This window comes from Bufo bufo, chromosome 2 (assembly GCF_905171765.1).
Source record: "Bufo bufo chromosome 2, aBufBuf1.1, whole genome shotgun sequence".
Classification (NCBI taxonomy): domain Eukaryota; kingdom Metazoa; phylum Chordata; class Amphibia; order Anura; family Bufonidae; genus Bufo; species Bufo bufo.
In genome coordinates, this window is record NC_053390.1 from 56984079 (window position 1) to 57006707 (window position 22629).

Consider the following 22629-nt stretch of genomic DNA (forward strand, 5'->3'; position numbering starts at 1 on the left):
ATGGCGTCTCAATGCGAGGAAAATCTTCAGATCACTGTCAGCACTCTATTCTGTTTCGGATGGATAATCAATATGAGGAAGTCCTTCCTGTCTCCCGCCACTCAAGTCAGGTTCCTAGGCATGACGTTAGATTCAGGTACAGGCGTGGTACGCCTGCCACTGGACAAGACACTGGATATTCAGAGGTCGGTGCTTCTGCTACTCCAGCGCCGCAGTACGTCTATCCGCGATTGTATGCGGGTGCTGGGCCTGATGGTAGCCTCTTTCGAGGCAATCCCTTTTGCCCAATTCCACACCAGGTGCTTTCAGCGGGCCATTTTGTCATTCTGGGACAAATCCCTGGACTCTCTGGATCTCAGGATTCATCTATCTCGGCAAGTGCGTTCGGCACTCAGTTGGGGGATCATGACTGCGTACCTGTCTTCGGGGAAATCCTTTCTCCCCGTGACGTGGACCGTCATTACAACCGACGCCAGCCTCCACGGCTGGGGCAGGGTCTTCGCCACCCGGACGGTCCAGGGCGTTTGGTCTCCATCGGAGTCAAAACTGGCCATCAACATCCTGGAACTCCGGGCCATCTACCTCCCCCTTCGCCATTGGACTCCCCTCTTGCAGGGTCGTTCGGTCAGAGTACAGTCGGACAATGCCATGGCGGTGGCCTACATCAACCACCAAGGAGGGACTCACAGCCGTGCGGTGATGCAGGAGTCTGCGAAGATTCTACAGTGGGCGGAAGCCCATGTTCCGGTAATTTCTGCAGTCTACATTCCGGGAGTGGACAATTGGATGGCAGACTTTCTCAGCCGGATGACGGTGGACCCGGGGGAGTGGTCTCTCCATAAGGAGGTGTTCGAGACTCTCTGTCTCCGGTGGGGACGTCCAGAAGTGGACTTGATGGCGTCCAGGCTCAATCACAAGCTCCTGTGCTTCTTGTCTTGCGCAAGAGACCCGGTGGCGTATTACGCGGATGCTCTCGTGGCACCATGGGACAGCTTCTCGTTCCTTTAAGTGTTCCTACCCTTACCACTCCTGCCTCGGATCCTGTGCAGAATCAGGATAGAAGGCATCCAGACAATCCTGATCGCCCCAGTCTGGCCTCGACGAGCTTGGTACTCAGAGCTCATTCTTCTTCTGCGGGATGCACCGTGGCCCCTTCCACTCAGGGCCGACCTGCTCTCCCAAGGCCCAGTCTTCCATCAGAATTTAGATATGCTACGTTTAACGGCGTGGCTGTTGAAACCTTCTTGTTGAAACAGAGGGGTTTTTCTGATGCGGTCATTCGGACTATGATTAGGGCTAGGAAGCCCTCCTCTTCCAAGACTTACTATCGGACTTGGAAGTCCTTCCTACGCTTCTGTGAGGAACGCGGTCTTCCTCCCAGGAGGTTTTCCCTTCCTACGGTGCTGGCGTTTCTTCAGTCCGGATTAGAACTGGGTCTGGCTCTTAGTTCCCTATCTCAGCCCTATCCATTTTTTTCCAGTGTACACTGGCCGTCTTAGGTCCGATCAAAACCTTCATACAAGGGGTGGCTCACACCGTGCCTCCCTATTGGCCGCCGTTGCACTCTTGGGACCTAAACCTAGTGCTGGTTTCGCTCCATTCGAACCTCTGAGTGAGGTCTCCCTTCGTTTGCTTTCGTGGAAAGTGGTGTTTTTAGTGGCTATTACATCTATTCGAAGGGTTTCGGAACTGGCGGCCCTGGGAGCCCTTCTTGGTGTTCCATCAAGATAAGGTGGTGCTCTGCCCAGTGCCATCTTTTCTACCAAAGGTAGTATCCGTGTTTCACGTTAACGAGGACATTGTTCTACCCTCGTTTTGCCCTAAGCCTTCTCATCCACGGGAGGTTTCTCTCCATCGTCTGGACGTGGTGCGGGCCTTGAAGATCTACCTGTCCGTCGTGGCCCCCTTTTAGGCGCACGGACGCTCTGTTTGTAATTTTGGAAGGTCCTCGTAGAGGTTTGGCGGCTTCCAAGGTAACTATTGCCCAGTGGATTAGGTCGGCAATTGCCGAGGCCTATCACTCTAGGGACAAGACACCTCCTCCTGGGATCACGGCTCACTCTACCAGGGCGGTCGGGGCTTCTTGGGCGCACCTCCACCACGCTTCTGCGTCTTAATTGTGTAAGGCGGCGACTTGGTCCTCCTTACACACCTTCACAAAATTCTACTGAGTGCATTCTTTAACCTCGGCGGATGCTGCTCTCGGCCGCGGAGTCTTGCAGGCCGCAGTGTAGTGACTTCCATGAGGGAGTTAGGTTCTGGGGGTTGTTTTTTGCCGCCCCGGGGACTGCTTCAGGACGTCCCACGGTCCTGTGTCCCCCAATGATATGAGCGAGAAAACTAGATTTTTGTGAACTCGCCTGTAAAATCTCTTTCTCGTTTTATTCATTGGTGGACACAGCACCCACCCAATGTTCTTTATACTGCAAGTGGGGTCAATGTTTTGCCAGTTTGGACCTTGTTTGGTTCGGTCTTACGGCAGTGTGCAGTTTCATTTGTTTTTTAGTTTAATTCTGCTTCTCCTACTGCTGGAGCACAAACTGATATGCTCTCTCCAGGCTGGAGGGGGTATAGCCTGAAGGGGAGGAGCTAACAGCTTTCAGCCTAGTGTCACCTCCTAGTGGCAGCAGCAAGCTATACCCTGTGTCCCCAAATGAATAAATCGAGAAAGAGATTTTACAGGTGAGTTCACAAAAATCTTGTTTTTCTTTTCCGGCATAGAGTTCCGTCCTAAGGGCTCTATACCGGAAAAGAATTGATCAGTTTTAGGCCTCATGCACACGGCCGTTGTTTGGGTCCGCATCCGAGCCGCCGTTTTTGCGGCTCCGTTGCGGACCCATTCACTTTAATGGGGCCGCAAAAGATGCGGACAGCACTCCGTGTGCTGTCCGCATCCGTTGCTCTGTACCGTGGCCCCGCAAAAAAAATAGAACATGTCCTATTCTTGTCCGTTTTGCGGACAAGAATAGGCATTTCTACAATGGGCCGCCCGTTCCGCAAATTGTGGAAGGCACACGGACAGCTTCCGTTTTTTTGCGGATCCGCGGTTTGCGGACCACAAAAAACGGAACGGTCATGTGCATGAGGCCTTATCCACATGCATTCTGAATGGAGAGCATTCCGTTCAGGATGCATCAGGATGTCTTCAGTTCAGTCTTTTTGACTGATCAGGAAAAAGATAAAACCGCAGCATGCTACGGTTTTATCTCCGGCCAAAAAAACTTGCCTGAATGCCGGATCTGGCATTTTTTTCCATAGGAATGTATTACTGCCGGATCTGGCATTCAAAATACCAGAATGCCGGATCCGTCCTTCCGGTCTGAAAAAAATAAATGCCGGATACGTTTTTCCGGATGACGCCAGAAAAACGGATCTGGCATTTCAATGCATTTTTCTGACTGATCTGGCATTTTTCAGACTGATCAGGATCCTGATCAGTCTTACAAATGCCATCAGTTGCAATACGTTTTGCCAGATCCGGCAGCCAGTTCCGTCAGTAAAAAAAAAACATGTGTGAGCCCACCCTTACAATCCTAAGGGTTTAAAACCCATAATTGTTTTTGTGTTAATTGAAACACTAAGTAGAGTCGTACGCACCATAGATCCTATGTGAGGTGGTAAAACATAGAGAGTATAACCCTAAAAGGGGTTGGTCCATCTCCTACATTGAGGGCATATCGCTAGGATGTCTGAGAGCAGGATCCCAGAGGTGGGACCCGCACCTATCTCTAGAACTATTGGAGTGCCAAAAATAGCCAGGCTGCATGCTCAGTTACTTTCGGGAGTCCCATAGAAATAAATGGGAAGCGCACCGCACAAGCGTGCCCACCGCTCCACTCACTTCTGTGGCGTTGACGAAAATAGCCGAGATAGTGCTTGGCTATTTTCGGCACTCCCATAAAAATGAATGGAGGGTGGCCGTGCATGTGTGGTGCGCCCTCTGGGGCTTTGGGGGCAACTCTATCAGACATTGGGGGCATATCCTAGTGATATGCCCCCAAAGTACAAGATGGGCCAACCCCTTACAGGACTGAGCCAGTTTCGATTTTTGTGCTTTCATTTTTTCCTTTCTGCATTTCGAGAGCATTTCTAAATTTTCTATTCACATAGACATATGGGGGCCTTTTTTTTTTTCTTTTTTTGCAGGACAAGTTGTACTTTTTAATGGCACCCTCTAAAAGGGTTTTCCAGGACTTCATTACTGATTACCTATCCTCTGGCATGGCCCTGATCAGCTGTTTTGAGAAGGCACCTTCTTGCAGGTTACCAAGCACAGCGCCGTACATTGTATAGTGGCTGTGCTTGGTATTGCGCTCAGCACCATTCACTTGAATAGGGCTGAGATGCTCCTAGGCCACATGACCGATGAACGTGACATCACTGGCCTAGGAAAAGCAGAGAGAAGACCGCGGCGCTAACAGTAGTGCCGCTACCTTCTCAAACAGCTAATCGGCGGGGATCCTGGGTGTTGGACCCCCACTGATCAGATACTGATGACCTATCCAGAGGATAGGTCATTAGTAAGAAAATCTCAGAAAATCCTTTTAATTTACCATATCTTTCTCTTATGGAAAATGTGAAAAAAAATCGTTGTTGGGTAAGACTGAAAAAAACAAAAAACACAATCAAACCATGATTTTTTTTTTTTAGGTTTTGTTTTTATGGTGGTCACTGTGCGCTAAAAACGATGACATTACCGGTATACAAATTTATATAGTTTCTATTATATTTTTCTACTTAAATAAACAAGCAGCTGTATTTTTATTGGTCCCATTATGGGGTTCAAACTACTTTTTGATCACTTTATAATCAATATTTTGGGGGGGCAACATAACCAAAAACCAGCAAATTGACCATTTTTTATTGTTTTTATTTTTTTTGTTACGGCGTTGCTGTCCATGATAAATATTTTTATAGTTCTGACATTTTAGGGTATGGCAATACCAATGTTAAATTTTTTTTTCTTATTATATGTAAAATTGGGAAAGGGGATGATTAGAATTCTTAATATTTTAGTGTTTTTTATTTTTAAAACCTTGTAATTTTTAGTCCCCTTGGGGGACTTGGCTATGTGATCTTCTGATCGCTTGTACCATAGACTGCAATAGAATACTAATGCCGTCTCTGGGATTTTGAGAAGGCGTATCAGGCAGTGTACTATGGCGGGAGCCCCCTCCCTCCGTCTAACTCCTCAGATGCTGTGGTCACTACTGACCGCAGCATCTGAGGCGGTACATGACCAAATGACCCGGTCACTGCCAGCGGGTGTCAGCTGTATTAAACACCATCGTAAGTCTGCTCCACAAATGACATATGTGTATGTGATTTTGCTTTAAAGGGGTTGTCCCACAAAAAATATTCTACAGTTTTCATATCAGCACCTGGATCTGAATACTTTTGTAACGGCATGTAATAAAAAATGTATTATAGCCAATAAAATGTATTTGTATAGATGCTGCTGTTTGTTTTTTTCTTATTTCTTTGTCCTGTTCACTGAGATGGCCGCACATGCTCAGTTTCATTCTTCAACTGCCTCCTGAGCCGTGATAGGGAGTTCATGGACACGCCTCCTGAGCTGTGATAGGGAGAGCATGGACACGCCTCCTGAGCTGCAGCAAAAAAGACACTCCCCCCTGAGCTGCCAGCTTGATATAAATCTAGCAGAGCAATTGGAGCAATGAATGTGGAGACATCTGGATCCATGTGAGGTACAGGGCTGGTTCTTGCTTTGTTAGAATGAGATTGTCATGTACTATATGATGTCTGATTTTCATTTTTTAAATTAATCATGGGAGAACCTATTTTAGGGGATACAGTACATTAAGCACAGTGTCAATATGCTGTTTCCAAGGCCACCATACTTTCTTGTATTCATGAGTAATTCCATAACTTTTTTATACATCTGTCCAGTACATGTTGGTCTTGATTAATTTAGTGAATTCTTATAATGAATGTATCACACACCTTTCTTTTAAGAACTCTTCGAACTCTTTGCAGTTCTTCCTCCCATCATTCATGTGCTGAAGGAGCGTGTCATAGCCGAGGGTACTGGTAATGTCCGAAGTCTGCAGAAAACAGGAGAGAGAACTGTTGGATGAGACTCATGTATGACCATGTCAATGCAAATCTGAGCTGCAAGTAGATATTGCTGATATATATATAAATGTATCACTTAGATTTTTTACTAATTAAAACCAGACAGTGAAACATTTTATTTTTTACTAACATATTTTTATTTTAGGACTTTATTTTAGGATTTTTTACCCATGATTATAGCAGCAGCCATCTTGTCTGATTTTGCCGTTTGACGCACAACAGACTAAAGATTTTTATTGACTTCTATGAGGGACTGTTGTGGACATGCTTTGTAACCTCTGCAGAGGTCACTTTGCAGGGAGGGGAGGTAGATAAGCTGTGACCATCACCTATTGTGAATCCGGCCTGTGATAATGAAGAGAAGACTGCTGAGAAGTGATCTCTACAAAACAGGAAGTGTTAGCTTCAAGGGGTTATCCAAGTTCTATAATGCCCCCCCATATGCCCAGGCCCCTCACAGAGGTTGTACTTACCTCGCTCCCCAGTACCCACGTCACTTTTCATACCGGCACAGCCGCCACTGCATCTCCCCATCGAGTGGATGAAAACTCTCGCCATCTCGGGGGGATGGGGTCAGCCAATAGCAGGCCGCAACAGGAACGAGCCTCCCTAGCGTCACTCGCAATGCTGGGGAGGCTCATTCCCATCGTGGCCTGCTATTGGCTGCCAAACACCGGATGTTTTCATCCGCGCGTCGGGGAGATGCAGTGGCGGCCGTGCGGGCATCAGAAGCAACGCGTGTGTCGGGGAGCAAGGTAAATACAACCTCTGTGAGGGGCCCAGGAACGTCTTTCTGAAATATTTATGCTGCTTTATTTGTGGCGATGGCTTTCTGTTGAGAGCTTTCTTGTATGACCATGTTTGATCACCTTCATTCTGAATTAGTAGAACTGTAATATTTGGTTTTTATATAAAAAAAATATAATAAAAATATGTTTTAAAGAAAAAAACAAGAAATACAATAACTGTGGCTTTACACCGTTTTAGCTGACAGTGGCCTCTCTGGTTTGCTAAATCGTTAAAATTTCATTTCTGAAGCTCTGAATGATCAGTTCTGGTGCCGACCAGGCTTGCTGGTTGGGGGCGTCCTGACAAATTTACGGTATTTAAGTGCTTCTCATTTCCATGCCTGACGGTCACTCTCTGTAATCTCATGTGGCCACCATGTCACAGCTGAGTTGTTATAGCGCCTAGCCACTTCTAAGGTGGCCATAGGAGGCTTTGGCAGGGCAGGTATTTGGTGGACTGGTGGTATCTTCAAGAGACTGTTTTTTGTGAAGATCGTTTGTGGGATTTTACACAATGAATGTGATAAAATAGTGAAACCCAGTATACATGAGGCTTCTACAAAATTAACAATTTCTCAGAGTAAGAATTGTAATTGTGAAAGTTTCACTAGTGATTACAGTACGTGACAGAGGATACGGGTCCTTTTACACGTACAGATGATCAGGTTCAGATCAGATAATTGGGAACGAAGCAGTCGCTCCGGATAACTGCCAGATCATCAGCAGGGATGAGAGCCGCATATACATGTAGCAACCAATATTAACCGGACAGAATGATATCAAAACATCGGACCCCCAAGGAGTCATAATAATCACCAAAAAAATGAAACTAACTTTCGTATTCATACATACGAAAGTTAGTTTCATTTTTTGGGTGATTATATACATGTAGCACTCACCTCCTCTGTATGGGGAAAACCATTGTTCCTGGACATTAAATCATTGTTTAGAAAGCAACATCTTCTGCACAGGGGTTTCCAGTGCCGTGAAACACAATCACCCTCTGAACGAGAGTTTGCTCGTTGATCGGGTGATTGCCAGCACCTTTCACACAGGCAGATTATTGAGAACGAGCGTTTATACAAACTGGGGCTGGCTCTATTATAGGGGCACTGCAGCTGGCTCTATTATAAGGGACTGAAGCTGGCTCTATTATAGGGGACTGGCCGGCTCTATTATAGGTACGGGCACTGCGGCGGGCTCTATTATGGGGGCATGTGGGTGTTTATTATAGGGGCACTATGGCTAGTTCTATTATAGGGGCACTACGGCTGGTTCTCTATTATAGCGGCACTATGCCTGGATATAGGGGAACCATGGCTGGCTATATAATAGGGATGCTGTGGCTGATTCTATTGTGGGGACACTGGCTGGTTCTATTATAGCTGCATTATATGTGCCCCAGTTCCTGCTAGACTGGCCTATTGTAGATTTACACGTTCAACGCGTTTCAGCGCTACTGTTTACAGTGTTTCATCAGGACCTCGCCCTACAAAACTGTGGCCTAGCAAATAGCCGAATGACAGTGTTGAAACGCGTTGTGCATGTCAATCTACAGTAGGCCACTCTAGCAGGTACTAGGGCAGATATCTATATAAGCTGAATCTAAACAACATTTGGTCATATGGGAGAGAAGAGCACCTGATAAGTCTGCATAGGCACCTAAAATTGCCCAAACAGTACCCCCCTGACTGTGTGACAAATAAGGGTTCTGATATCTGTTTGCAATAATATAATATTAGGGGCACAGACCCCTTTGGTCAATCATACGGTGTGAATGAGAATTGTGACAAGGTTATAGGGGTGCAATATACGCTGCTCAAAAAAATAAAGGGAGCACTTAAACAACACAATGTAACTCCAAGTCAATCACACTTCTGTGAAATCAAACTGTCCACTTAGGAAGCAACACTGAGTGACAATCAATTTCACATGCTGTTGTGCAAATGGGATAGACAACAGGTGGAAATTATAGGCAATTAGCAAGACACCCCCAATAAAGGAGTGGTTCTGCAGGTGGTAACCACAGATCACTTCTCAGTTCCTATGCTTCCTGACTGATGTTTTGGTCACTTTTGAATGCTGCCGGTGCTTTCACTCTAGTGGTAGCATGAGACAGAGTCTACAACCCACACAAGTGGCTCAGGTAGTGCAGCTTATCCAGGATGGCACATCAATGCGAGCTGTGGCAAGAAGGTTTGCTGTGTCTGTCAGCGTAGTGTCCAGAGCATGGAGGCGCTACCAGGAGACAGGCCAGTACATCAGGAGACGTGGAGGAGGCCGTAGGAGGGCAACAACCCAGCAGCAGGACCGCTACCTCCGCCTTTGTGCAAGGAGGAACAGGAGGAGCACTGCCAGAGCCCTGCAAAGTGACCTCCAGCAGGCCACAAATGTGCATGTGTCTGCTCAAACGGTCAGAAACAGACTCCATGAGGGTGATATAAGGGCACGACGTTCACAGGTGGGGGTTGTGCCTACAGCCCAACACCGTGCAAGACGTTTGGCATTTGCCAGAGAACACCAAGATTGGCAAATTCGCCACTGGCGCCCTGTGCTCTTCACAGATGAAAGCAGGTTCACACTGAGCACATGTGACAGAGTCTGGAGACACCGTGGAGAACGTTCTGCTGCCTGCAACATCCTCCAGCATGACCGGTTTGGCATTGGGTCAGTAATGGTGTGGGGTGGCATTTCTTTGGAGGGCCGCACAGCCCTCCATGTGCTCGCCAGAGGTAGCCTGACTGCCATTAGGTACCGAGATGAGATCCTCAGACCCCTTGTGAGACCATATGCTGGTGCGGTTGGCCCTGGGTTCCTCCTAATGCAAGACATTGCTAGACCTCATGTGGCTGGAGTGTGTCAGCAGTTCCTGCAAGACGAAGGCATTGATGCTATGGACTGGCTCGCCCGCTTCCCAGACCTGAATCCAATTGAGCACATCTGGGACATCATGTCTCACTCTATCCACCAACGTCACATTGCACCACAGACTGTCCAGGAGTTGGCAGATGCTTTAGTCCAGGTCTGGGAGGAGATCCCTCAGGAGACTGTCCGCCACCTCATCAGGAGCATGCACAGGCATTGTAGGGAGGTCATACAGGCTCGTGGAGGCCACACACACTACTGAGCCTCATTTTGACTTGTTTTAAGGACATTACATCAAAGTTGGATCAGCCTGTAGTGTGTTTTTCCACTTTAATTTTGAGTGTGACTCCAAATCCAGACCTCCATGGGTTGAAAAATTTGATTTCCATTTTTTAATTTTTGTGTGATTTTGTTGTCAGCACATTCAACTATGTAAAGAACAAAGTATTTCAGAAGAATATTTAATTAATTCAGATCTAGGATGGGTTATTTTTGTGTTCCCTTTATTTTTTTGAGCAGTGTATTTGCTTTTGTGGTTATCCCATATAGCGATGGTCACACAATAAGAAGGGTGTTCTTGGCAGAGCGCATGTGTCCCTTTTATAAACCTGGACATGCCATGGATACGCACTAATACTGCACACTCCCAAAACTATCGCTGATTATATTATAGGTGCACTATGACTGTATATATTATAGGTGCACTATGACTGTATATATTATAGGTGCACTATGACTGTATATATTATAGGTGCACTATGACTGTATATATTATAGGTGCACTATGACTGTATATATTATAGGTGCACTATGACTGTATATATTAGGTGCACTATGACAGTATATTTTAATATGTGAACTATGACTGTATATATTATAGGTACATTATGACTGTATATATTATAGGCGCACTATGGATGATTATATTATAGGTGCACTATAGCTCATTATATTATAAGGGAACTACAGCTGATTCTGCTATAAGGACAATGTGGCTGGCTCTTTTATGGAATCGGTCTAGCTGTCTTTGCTAGGAGGGCCCCTAGACTTAGGCCTCTTTCACATGAGCGAGTTTTCCGCAGTGAACACATGGCATCCACACTGAATCCTGGTCCGTTCATTTCAGTGGGTCTGTGCGCATTTTTCATGCATCATCTTTCCTGTCAGGAAAAATCACAGCATGTTCTATATTGTGCATTTTCCATGCAGTTCTGGTTCCATAGGAGTGAATAGGGCTTGCGTGAAAAACGGAAGACATCCGGATGCAATGCTCTTTTCACTGATGGCTGCCAGGAGTTGTAGATTGTTATTCTTCAGTTTTTCTTCACACACGTGGAAAACACATTAAAAAATGATTTCATCCACACTGTAAAAACACACACTGAACGCAATCGCAGACAAAACTGATTGAAGTGAAAAAAAGGGGGTCAGTCAGCACATCCCATAGCACCGCAGTATTGCAAATGCTATACCAGCCAGTTAGAGATATTTGGCAAATCATTTTGTACAAAATTATCTGAGCCCGTCTGCCGAACGTCAAGGCAATCTCTAGTTAGACGGGTTCCTAACACCATATACCTGTCATGTGCCAAGGCGGCTAACATACATTCAGAAGGTATAGGTTCCACTTACATGCTGGGCCCACCTGGATTTCTGTCATTATCGGTGCCACAATGGCCTCCATTGAATCCAGGGAAGACATGAACCAGCATGCACGCTGGGCCCACTCCACACCACCCCCGGCGCCACACGGTCACCAAGGACTGCAATGAAAGTCCACACACTATCTCTCTCCTGGTGCCATATGGTTTCAGTGAGTGAGGGGGAGTGGGCCAAGCTATATACTAACATTGATTAAAATCAACCTGTGAGACAAACGAGCTGGTCAGGAGTGCACGACTAAAGAGGCAGCCACGCCTCCAGCTTACTGTGAAGTGAAAAAAAGGGGGTCAGTCAGCACATCCCATAGCACCGCAGTATTGCAAATGCTATACCAGCCAGTTAGAGATATTTGGCAAATCATTTTGTACAAAATTATCTGAGCCCGTCTGCCGAACGTCAAGGCAATCTCTAGTTAGACGGGTTCCTAACACCATATACCTGTCATGTGCCAAGGCGGCTAACATACATTCAGAAGGTATAGGTTCCACTTACATGCTGGGCCCACCTGGATTTCTGTCATTATCGGTGCCACAATGGCCTCCATTGAATCCAGGGAAGACATGAACCAGCATGCACGCTGGGCCCACTCCACACCACCCCCGGCGCCACACGGTCACCAAGGACTGCAATGAGAGTCCACACACTATCTCTCTCCTGGTGCCATATGGTTTCAGTGAGTGAGGGGGAGTGGGCCAAGCTATATACTAACATTGATTAAAATCAACCTGTGAGACAAACGAGCTGGTCAGGAGTGCACGACTAAAGAGGCAGCCACGCCTCCAGCTTACTGTGAAGTGAAAAAAAGGGGGTCAGTCAGCACATCCCATAGCACCGCAGTATTGCAAATGCTATACCAGCCAGTTAGAGATATTTGGCAAATCATTTTGTACAAAATTATCTGAGCCCGTCTGCCGAACGTCAAGGCAATCTCTAGTTAGACGGGTTCCTAACACCATATACCTGTCATGTGCCAAGGCGGCTAACATACATTCAGAAGGTATAGGTTCCACTTACATGCTGGGCCCACCTGGATTTCTGTCATTATCGGTGCCACAATGGCCTCCATTGAATCCAGGGAAGACATGAACCAGCATGCACGCTGGGCCCACTCCACACCACCCCCGGCGCCACACGGTCACCAAGGACTGCAATGAAAGTCCACACACTATCTCTCTCCTGGTGCCATATGGTTTCAGTGAGTGAGGGGGAGTGGGCCAAGCTATATACTAACATTGATTAAAATCAACCTGTGAGACAAACGAGCTGGTCAGGAGTGCACGACTAAAGAGGCAGCCACGCCTCCAGCTTACTGTGAAGTGAAAAAAAGGGGGTCAGTCAGCACATCCCATAGCACCGCAGTATTGCAAATGCTATACCAGCCAGTTAGAGATATTTGGCAAATCATTTTGTACAAAATTATCTGAGCCCGTCTGCCGAACGTCAAGGCAATCTCTAGTTAGACGGGTTCCTAACACCATATACCTGTCATGTGCCAAGGCGGCTAACATACATTCAGAAGGTATAGGTTCCACTTACATGCTGGGCCCACCTGGATTTCTGTCATTATCGGTGCCACAATGGCCTCCATTGAATCCAGGGAAGACATGAACCAGCATGCACGCTGGGCCCACTCCACACCACCCCCGGCGCCACACGGTCACCAAGGACTGCAATGAGAGTCCACACACTATCTCTCTCCTGGTGCCATATGGTTTCAGTGAGTGAGGGGGAGTGGGCCAAGCTATATACTAACATTGATTAAAATCAACCTGTGAGACAAACGAGCTGGTCAGGAGTGCACGACTAAAGAGGCAGCCACGCCTCCAGCTTACTGTGAAGTGAAAAAAAGGGGGTCAGTCAGCACATCCCATAGCACCGCAGTATTGCAAATGCTATACCAGCCAGTTAGAGATATTTGGCAAATCATTTTGTACAAAATTATCTGAGCCCGTCTGCCGAACGTCAAGGCAATCTCTAGTTAGACGGGTTCCTAACACCATATACCTGTCATGTGCCAAGGCGGCTAACATACATTCAGAAGGTATAGGTTCCACTTACATGCTGGGCCCACCTGGATTTCTGTCATTATCGGTGCCACAATGGCCTCCATTGAATCCAGGGAAGACATGAACCAGCATGCACGCTGGGCCCACTCCACACCACCCCCGGCGCCACACGGTCACCAAGGACTGCAATGAGAGTCCACACACTATCTCTCTCCTGGTGCCATATGGTTTCAGTGAGTGAGGGGGAGTGGGCCAAGCTATATACTAACATTGATTAAAATCAACCTGTGAGACAAACGAGCTGGTCAGGAGTGCACGACTAAAGAGGCAGCCACGCCTCCAGCTTACTGTGAAGTGAAAAAAAGGGGGTCAGTCAGCACATCCCATAGCACCGCAGTATTGCAAATGCTATACCAGCCAGTTAGAGATATTTGGCAAATCATTTTGTACAAAATTATCTGAGCCCGTCTGCCGAACGTCAAGGCAATCTCTAGTTAGACGGGTTCCTAACACCATATACCTGTCATGTGCCAAGGCGGCTAACATACATTCAGAAGGTATAGGTTCCACTTACATGCTGGGCCCACCTGGATTTCTGTCATTATCGGTGCCACAATGGCCTCCATTGAATCCAGGGAAGACATGAACCAGCATGCACGCTGGGCCCACTCCACACCACCCCCGGCGCCACACGGTCACCAAGGACTGCAATGAGAGTCCACACACTATCTCTCTCCTGGTGCCATATGGTTTCAGTGAGTGAGGGGGAGTGGGCCAAGCTATATACTAACATTGATTAAAATCAACCTGTGAGACAAACGAGCTGGTCAGGAGTGCACGACTAAAGAGGCAGCCACGCCTCCAGCTTACTGTGAAGTGAAAAAAAGGGGGTCAGTCAGCACATCCCATAGCACCGCAGTATTGCAAATGCTATACCAGCCAGTTAGAGATATTTGGCAAATCATTTTGTACAAAATTATCTGAGCCCGTCTGCCGAACGTCAAGGCAATCTCTAGTTAGACGGGTTCCTAACACCATATACCTGTCATGTGCCAAGGCGGCTAACATACATTCAGAAGGTATAGGTTCCACTTACATGCTGGGCCCACCTGGATTTCTGTCATTATCGGTGCCACAATGGCCTCCATTGAATCCAGGGAAGACATGAACCAGCATGCACGCTGGGCCCACTCCACACCACCCCCGGCGCCACACGGTCACCAAGGACTGCAATGAGAGTCCACACACTATCTCTCTCCTGGTGCCATATGGTTTCAGTGAGTGAGGGGGAGTGGGCCAAGCTATATACTAACATTGATTAAAATCAACCTGTGAGACAAACGAGCTGGTCAGGAGTGCACGACTAAAGAGGCAGCCACGCCTCCAGCTTACTGTGAAGTGAAAAAAACTGATTGAACATGTTTTTTCCTGAACAGACCCTGATACAATCCATGTCACTCATGTGAAAGAGGCCTTACTCTATTATGTTGTCGGCTTCATTAAGAGGGCTCCTAGGCTTAAAGGGGTTATCCAATTTCACAAACAGCCCCCCCATGTGCCGGGCCCCTTACAGGGAATATACTTTCCCCGCTCCCTGCGCCACTCCTGGTCCCCACACCGCCGCTGCTGCTTCTCCCTGTACACGGATATAACCACAGGGGGGGGGGGGGGGGGCAGCCAATGGCAGGCGGGGATGGGGACGACATGTGTCAATTTATGTGGTAATAACTTTAAAACACTTTTACTTATCCAGGCCATTCTGAGATTGTTTTCTTGTCACATATTGTACCGTGTTTCCCCTGCGTCTTATGGGGCGAATACTAATGAAGCGCTTCCATTTTGGAAGCGCTTCATTAGTAGCGGAGGATCGGGAAGCGGCGAAGGATCTGTACTCACCGCTTCCTGGTTCTCCGCTCGACTGCCTGCTGTGCAGGGCTGCGCACCATGTGACCTCGCCGAGAACCAGGAAGAAAAGAGAGAGTGCTGGTGGTGAGGAGCGGCGGCGTCCAGGAGCAGGAGAGGTAAGTTATTTATTTTAAAATTCCTACCAAATCTCAGTTGTTCCTGAGAGGCTGTGAACAGGTGAGCTCTTTGCACCAGTTCACATGCGGTGCTGTGCGGTAGCAGTCGCTGCTTTTGTGCCGTGCTGGTGGAGTGATGGGACCCAGGGCCTAGGTGGCTTTGCTGCACAGTGGGTGCTGTGTGGCTGCTGGATCCCATTGCCTGCTGGAGCGGTGTGGGGGCGCGATGGTCGCCGCACAGTGCCGCGCCAAAGTTAGAGTAGGTCCCCACTTGAAAGGAGGCGACCTTGTCGCGGTAAGTGGGCCTATGCTCTTTGATCAAACTGTATACTAATGCCTCCTAATAGTGCATAGCAATAGACTGATAATAGTGCTGTATAGTCATGTTTTATCATGCTGAAATTTAAACAGTTGTTATATCAAAAGCATAGTAATGAGGATGCGCGATTTAGATTCTCTCTCACATATTGGATACATTTATTTTATTTTATTTGCGCTGATGGCTGACATGGGGGGGCATGATGGCTGACATGGGGGGGCATGATGGCTGACATGGGGGCATGATGGCTGACAATGGGGGGCTGATGGCTGACATGGGGGCATGATGGCTGACATGATGGCTGACATGGGGGCATGATGGGTGATCTGAGGCATTGGGGGTCTGATCTGAGGTCTGATTAACATTGGGGTCTGATTGCTGGTCTGACCTGAGGTGTAACAGAAAATAATTTTTTCTTATTATCCTCCTCTAAAACCTAGGTGCGTCTTATGGGCCGGTGCATCTTATAGGGCAAAAAATAAGGTACTTCAGGACAGTGGTAAAATTAAGTCCAAAAATTTCATTTTTATTATACAAAAATACAAAATTGACAAAAAATTTGGAAAAATTAGCAAATTTCCAAATTTTAATTTCTCTACTTTTATTATAGATAGTAATAACTCCAAAAATAGTTACTACTTTACATTCCCCATATGTCTAGTTCATGTTTGGATAATTTTGTGAATGTCATTTTATTTTTTGGGGACGTTAGAAGGCTTAGAGGTTTAGAAGCAAATCTTTAAGGACCAGTTCAGGTCTGAAGTCACTTTGTGAAGCTTACATAATAGAAACCACCCAGAAATTACCCCATTTTAGAAACTACACCCCTTAAGGTATTCAAAACTGATTTTACTAACCTTGTTAATGGTATTAATGGAAAATGGAGATGAAATTTCTGAATTTTACTTTTTTGGCAGATTTTCCATTTTAATCCATTTTTTCCCACTAACAAAGCAAGGGTTAACAGCCAAACAAAACTCAATATGTATTGCCCTGATTCTGTAGTTTACAGAAACACCCCATATGTGGTCGTAAACTGCTGTACGGGCACACGGCAGGGCGCAGAAGGAAAGGAATGCCATATGGTTTTTCGAAGGCAGATTTCACTGGGATAATTTTAAGCTGCGATGTCACATTTGAAGACCCCCTGATGCACCCCTAGAGTGGAAACTCGAAAAAAAAATGACCCCATTTTGGAAACTACAGATAAGGTAGCAGTTTTGTTGGTACTATTTTAGGGTACATATGATTTTTGGTTGCTCTGTACTACACTTTTTGTGAGGCAAGGTAACACAAAATAGCTGTTTTGGCACCGTTTTTATTTTTTGTTATTTACAGTGTTCATCTGACAGGTAAATCATGTGCTATTTTTATAGAGCAGGTTGTTACGGACTCGACAATACCAAATATGACAACTTTTTTTGGTTGTTTGTTTCAGTTTTACATAATAAAGCTTAATGTCTTATGTATGGGCTCATTTTTGGCGGGATGAGATGACTGTTTATTGGTACTATTTAAGGGTGCATATGACTTTTTGATCGCTTACTATTGCATTTTTTGTGATGTAAGGTGAGAAATTTTTTATTTTTATTTTTATTTTATTTTTTACAGTGTTCACCTGAGGGGTTAGATCATGTGATATTTTTATAGAGCAGGTTGTTACGGATGCGGCGATACCTAATATGTCAACTTTTTTATATTTAACACAATAAAAGCATTTTTGAAACAAAAAAAATCATGTTTTAATGTCTCCATAGTCTCAGAGCCATATTTCTTTTTATTTTTTGGGCGATTGTCTTAGGTAGGGGCTCATCTTTTGTGGGATGAGGTGACGGTTAGATTGGTACTATTTTGGGGGGCATACGCCTTTTTGATCACTTAGTGTTCGGGCTCCTGGCCCCCTCCTCAGTAACCACAAATATAAAATATATTATTTTATATTTGTGGCTCCTAAGGAGGGGGTTAGGAGCCCTGAAACGCGTCTTGCTGTGTATTTTTAATCTGATCTTTTATCAGATTTTTTTTATTCATTAATTCATTATATATGGATCCATTATTATTTTAGCTGCTGGTCCTGTAGCTTGTGGTTCTGGACTGGGATTGTATTTATGATTCATTGTTTAGTATTAGGTTATTTATACTGCATATTTCCCTGATATATGGATAATACATATAATATATTGTAAGCAATATACACCTAGAGGATCTCACATTTGTTTTATTTTTATTTATATTACCAGTTTGTTTTTGTTTTTTTACACAGTAAAGCTCTACTGTAAAATAAAATAAAATAAAAACTTCTTTGCATGTAAAACTTTTGGTTTACGAATGGTGTCTATGACGGCTCAGAGCACATATTCAGAATGTCCCTATAGGCTCCTAATCGCTGTGTCAAAATTCAGGTGGTATACATCAGTGCCCCTTTTTCCAGCACAGTTGACTTGTAGGAACCCAGCAAAGGGAGCCTAAGGGCGATGCACGCTGCTTTATGATGTACTGTTGTACATGTCAGCGGTTTTACATTCAGTGCATGCGGTGTGTTCAGAGATCTCGGTGTATACGTTGCAAAGGAACAAGAAATATGTCAGATAATGCAAAAATCACTTTAACAGACTAAAGCCTCCTGCACACGAACGTGTGCGCCCCGTGGCCGTGCTGCGGCCCGCAAGGCACGAACACCGACCGTGGGGCAGCCGCAGTGGATCGCGGACCCATTCACTTTAATGGGTCCGCGATCCGCCCGTTCCGCAAAAAGATAGGACATGTTCTATCTCTTTGCGGAACGGAAGTACGGGACGAAACCGGAGTGCTTCCGTGGGTTTCCGTTCCGCGCTTTCGTTCCGCATCTCCGGATTTGCGGACCCATTGAAGTGAATGGGTCCGCATCCGTGATGCGGAATTCCCACGGGACGGCGCCCGTGTATTGCGGATCCGCAAATGCGGTCTGCAATACGGCCACGGGGCGCACACGTTGGTGTGCAGGAGGCCTAAGGCTACTTTCACATCTGCGCTTTCTCTTACCGCTATTGAGATCTGTCATAGGGTCTCAATAGCGGGGGGGGGGGGGAAACGCTTCAGTTTTGTCCCCATTCATGGCCAATGGAGACAAAACTGAAATGAGGGGAACGGAGTGCACCAGAATGCATTCCGTTCCGTTTCATGGCGTTCCCATGACGCACACAAAAGAGCTGCAAGCAACGTTTTTGAGTGCGTCATGGAATGCGGAGCAAGACAGATCCATCACAATGTAAGTCAATGGAGACGGATCCGTTTTCTCTGACACAACAGAAAACGGATCCGTCCACCATTGACTCACAATGGCTTTAGAGACAGATCCGTCTTGGCTATTTTAAAGATAATACAACCGGATCTGTTCATAACGGATGCAGACGGTTGTATCATGCCGGAAAGCGTTTTTGCTGATCCCTGCTGGATCCAGCAAAACCGCAGATGTGAAAGCATGTAAAAAAGTCATACAAAAGTTGCAACCTTGCACTTGTGACAGAATTTGCTACTTTTTAGCCTTTTTCCGACACCCTCACCACTTTTCCAAAATGTGGCCAGCAGGGGGCGGCTTGCAGAGCTCATTTCACTATGTTTGCAGGGTGTTATGACCCATGACCACTGATCACCTTTGCAATAGTTGGAGCTCATCCTGGTTATACAGCACAGATGGGTTTTTTCACACAGCTTCCTCATGCTTTACATACCAGGCCTGCTTTTTACCTGGGGTACTGGAGAGGAATGTATAGGTTGTGTACAGCAGGAGGTTCTCATGAGTCTCTTGCAGGCAATATCTGAAACCTGAGAGATTCCACACATCCTGCTGCCTGACAGTGCCGGCTGCTGTGAGCTGCAGTACCAGGCACCGCCACCACCAGATGTGCGGCACTGTGCCTGGACAACCCCTTTAAATATTAGTGACCTATTTTCAGGAAAGGGCATCAGCATCAGATTGGTGGGGGTCCATCTCAGCACTCCTGCCGATCACCTGTTTAAAAGGGCCGCACTCAGACAAGCACTGCGGCCTTGTCATAATATACCAAGCAGAGCGCCGTTCATTGAATGAGTGGCTGTGATTGGTATTGCAGCTCAGTCTTGTTCTTTCCAGTGGATGCACAAAGGCGATGTGACCTATAATAGATTTGACGTTACAGGCCATGGAACGCACCGCAGTGCTCACCCAAGCATGGCGGCCCCTTCAAACAGTTGATCAGCGAAGGTGTCGGGAGTCAGACCCCCACCCATCTGATATTGGTGACCCGTCCTATCTAAGTCCCAGAAAACCACTTTAGTTGCTGTGTAATACCATCTGATAAGCTGTGGTGTGACTACGGAGGGTGTGCTTAGGCTGCAGCCACGTCCAGACTCCTGGTGCCTGAGGAAGGCCTTCTTCCATCTCAAGACACAAGCAGGGAAAGTGTTATAGAAAATTGGTCTGGAAGTAACACGCAAAGTATTTTAGACAGCCTTTCTATATCACTGTACGATGTCCTCATTGCAATACCCCCCATGTAGGGGCAGATTGGCCATAGACCTTACAGGAAATTCTCCGGTGGGCCGATGCCCAGGAGGCCGTCTGAGCCCTCCTCGTGGCCGGCCAGTGGAAGTTTTTGGGGATGTATTTTTTGATGGACCACCTCTGTTGGGGTGGTATAATGTGCCACAATTTGGTATTGCTGTCCCTGGCTTCCATCAAAATGGGGCAACTTTTAGTATTTTTTCCAGGGCCACTTTAAGTTCCGAGTCTGCCCCTATAGAAATAAAACTGCAAATCAGTGTCCAAATAATACTGCCAAAAATTATCAAAACATCATATGGAGCATCCACATCTGTATCTGCCTATACAGCCAATATAATACTGCCATATGTAGCCCACACAACACCGCCATATAATACACGAATAATATGCAGTAAATATGAACCCCAGATAATACTTCCATCAGAGGCAGCTATAATGCCTTTGAGAAACTCTGTGTGATGCCTTTCAACTGGATTAATACACATGGGATTTACTATGGAGGTGACGCTGACAGCTCAATGCCAGGGTACAAAGCCAGGGTCTTTTACAGCCTCTACCAGGTTTTCCTCCAGGATTGCCCCGTATTTAGCTCCATCCATCTTCCCATCAACTCTGACCAGCTTCTCTGCCCCTGCTAATGGAAAGCATCCCTACAGTTTGATGCTGTCACCACCATGTTTCACGGTGAGGAAGGTGTCTTTAGGGTGATGTGCAGTGTTCCTTTTCTGCTACACATAGCGTTTTAAACTTAGGCCAAAAAGTTCAACTTGGGTCTCATCTGACCAGAGCACCTTCTTCAACACGTTTGCTGTGTTCCCTACATGGCTTGTGGCAAACTGCAAATGGGACCTTTTTATATGTCTTCCTTTCAAAAATGGCTTTTGTCTTGCCACTCTTCCATAATGGACAAATTTGTGGAGTACACAACTAATAGTTTTCCTGTGGACAGATTCTCCTACCTGAGCTGTGAATCTCTGAAGCTCCTTCAGAGTGACCATGGGCCTTTTGGTTGTTTCTCTAATTAGTGCTCTCCTTACTTGGGCTGTCAGGTTAGTTGGACGGCCATATCTTGATAGGTTTGCAGTTGTGCCATAATCCATTTTCGGATGATGGATTAAACTATGCTCCATGAGATGTTCAGAGCTTGGGATATTTTTTTATAACCTAACCCTGCTTTACATTTCTCCACAACTTTATCCCTGACCTGTCTTGTGTGTTCCTTGGTTTTAATGATGCTGTTTGATCACTAATGTTCACTATCAAATCTCTGAGGCCTTCACAGAACAGCTGTAGTTATACTGAGAATAAAATACACAGGTGGACTCTATTTACTAATCAGATGACTTCTGAAGGCAATTGGTCACACTGGATTCTATTTAGGGGTATCACAGTATAGGGGGTCTGAATACAAATGCATGTATCATTTTCTTTTCACTTCACACATACTTGCTACTTTGTGTTGGTCTATCACATAAAATCCCAGTAAAAAACATTTAAGTTTGTGGGTGTAACGTGAACAAATGTGGAAAAGTTCAAGGGTTATGAATACTTTTTCAAGGCACTGTAATACTATTGCTTCTGACTGCCCTATAGTTACCACAAAATACAGTAATTCAGTTCCCATATAGTACCACCAAAAAAATGCTAAAAACCACGGAGGCGCATATTACGGTCATTCCGAAACCAGGAAAGGACCCGCACCTATGTGCCAGTTATCGTCCTATCTCCCTTTTAAACGTGGATCTCAAGATATTCGCCAAATTAATGGCGAACAGATTGAATGCTTATTTGCCTTCCCTGGTTTCTGCTGATCAGGTTGGGTTTGTGCCGGGGAGGGAGGCCCGGGACAACACTCTCAAAACCCTAGACATTATCCATTATGCTAAATCCAAAAAGACCCCCCTTATGGTGCTTTCCCTAGACGCAGAAAAGGCCTTTGATCGGATATCTTGGAATGCCATCCATGAGACCCTTTCACATATAGGTCTAGGCCCAACATTCCTGTCAAAAATCCTGACATTATACCAACATCCCACCGCTAGAGTCAAAGTAAATGGTACCCTTTCCCCCCCCTTCCCAATTCATAATGGGACACGGCAGGGATGCCCATTATCCCCCTTATTATACGTTCTGGTTATGGAACACCTGCTGGCTTCTATTCGTGCCAATCCAGATATAACAGGAATAAAGATCGGATCACGAGAATATAAATGTGCGGCATTTGCTGACGATCTCCTGCTCTACATAACCAATCCTCGTATCTCCTTACCGTCCTTACTTCGGGAGGTAGCTCAATTTGGTACCTGGTCCAATTTCAAGATTAATATGTCCAAGTCAGAGGCCCTAGACG

At 46.1% G+C, this 22629-nt stretch overlaps 1 protein-coding gene across 1 annotated transcript in view; it reads right to left on the bottom strand.

The window, feature by feature from the left end:
• PSTPIP2 (proline-serine-threonine phosphatase interacting protein 2) overlaps positions 1–22629 on the bottom strand; it is a 128285-nt gene that overhangs the window by 46694 nt on the left and 58962 nt on the right. Inside the window, exon 2 of the mRNA XM_040421141.1 lies at positions 5965–6065. Coding sequence (XP_040277075.1) covers positions 5965–6065 — 101 coding nt within the window. The remainder of the gene's footprint in view (positions 1–5964; positions 6066–22629) is intronic.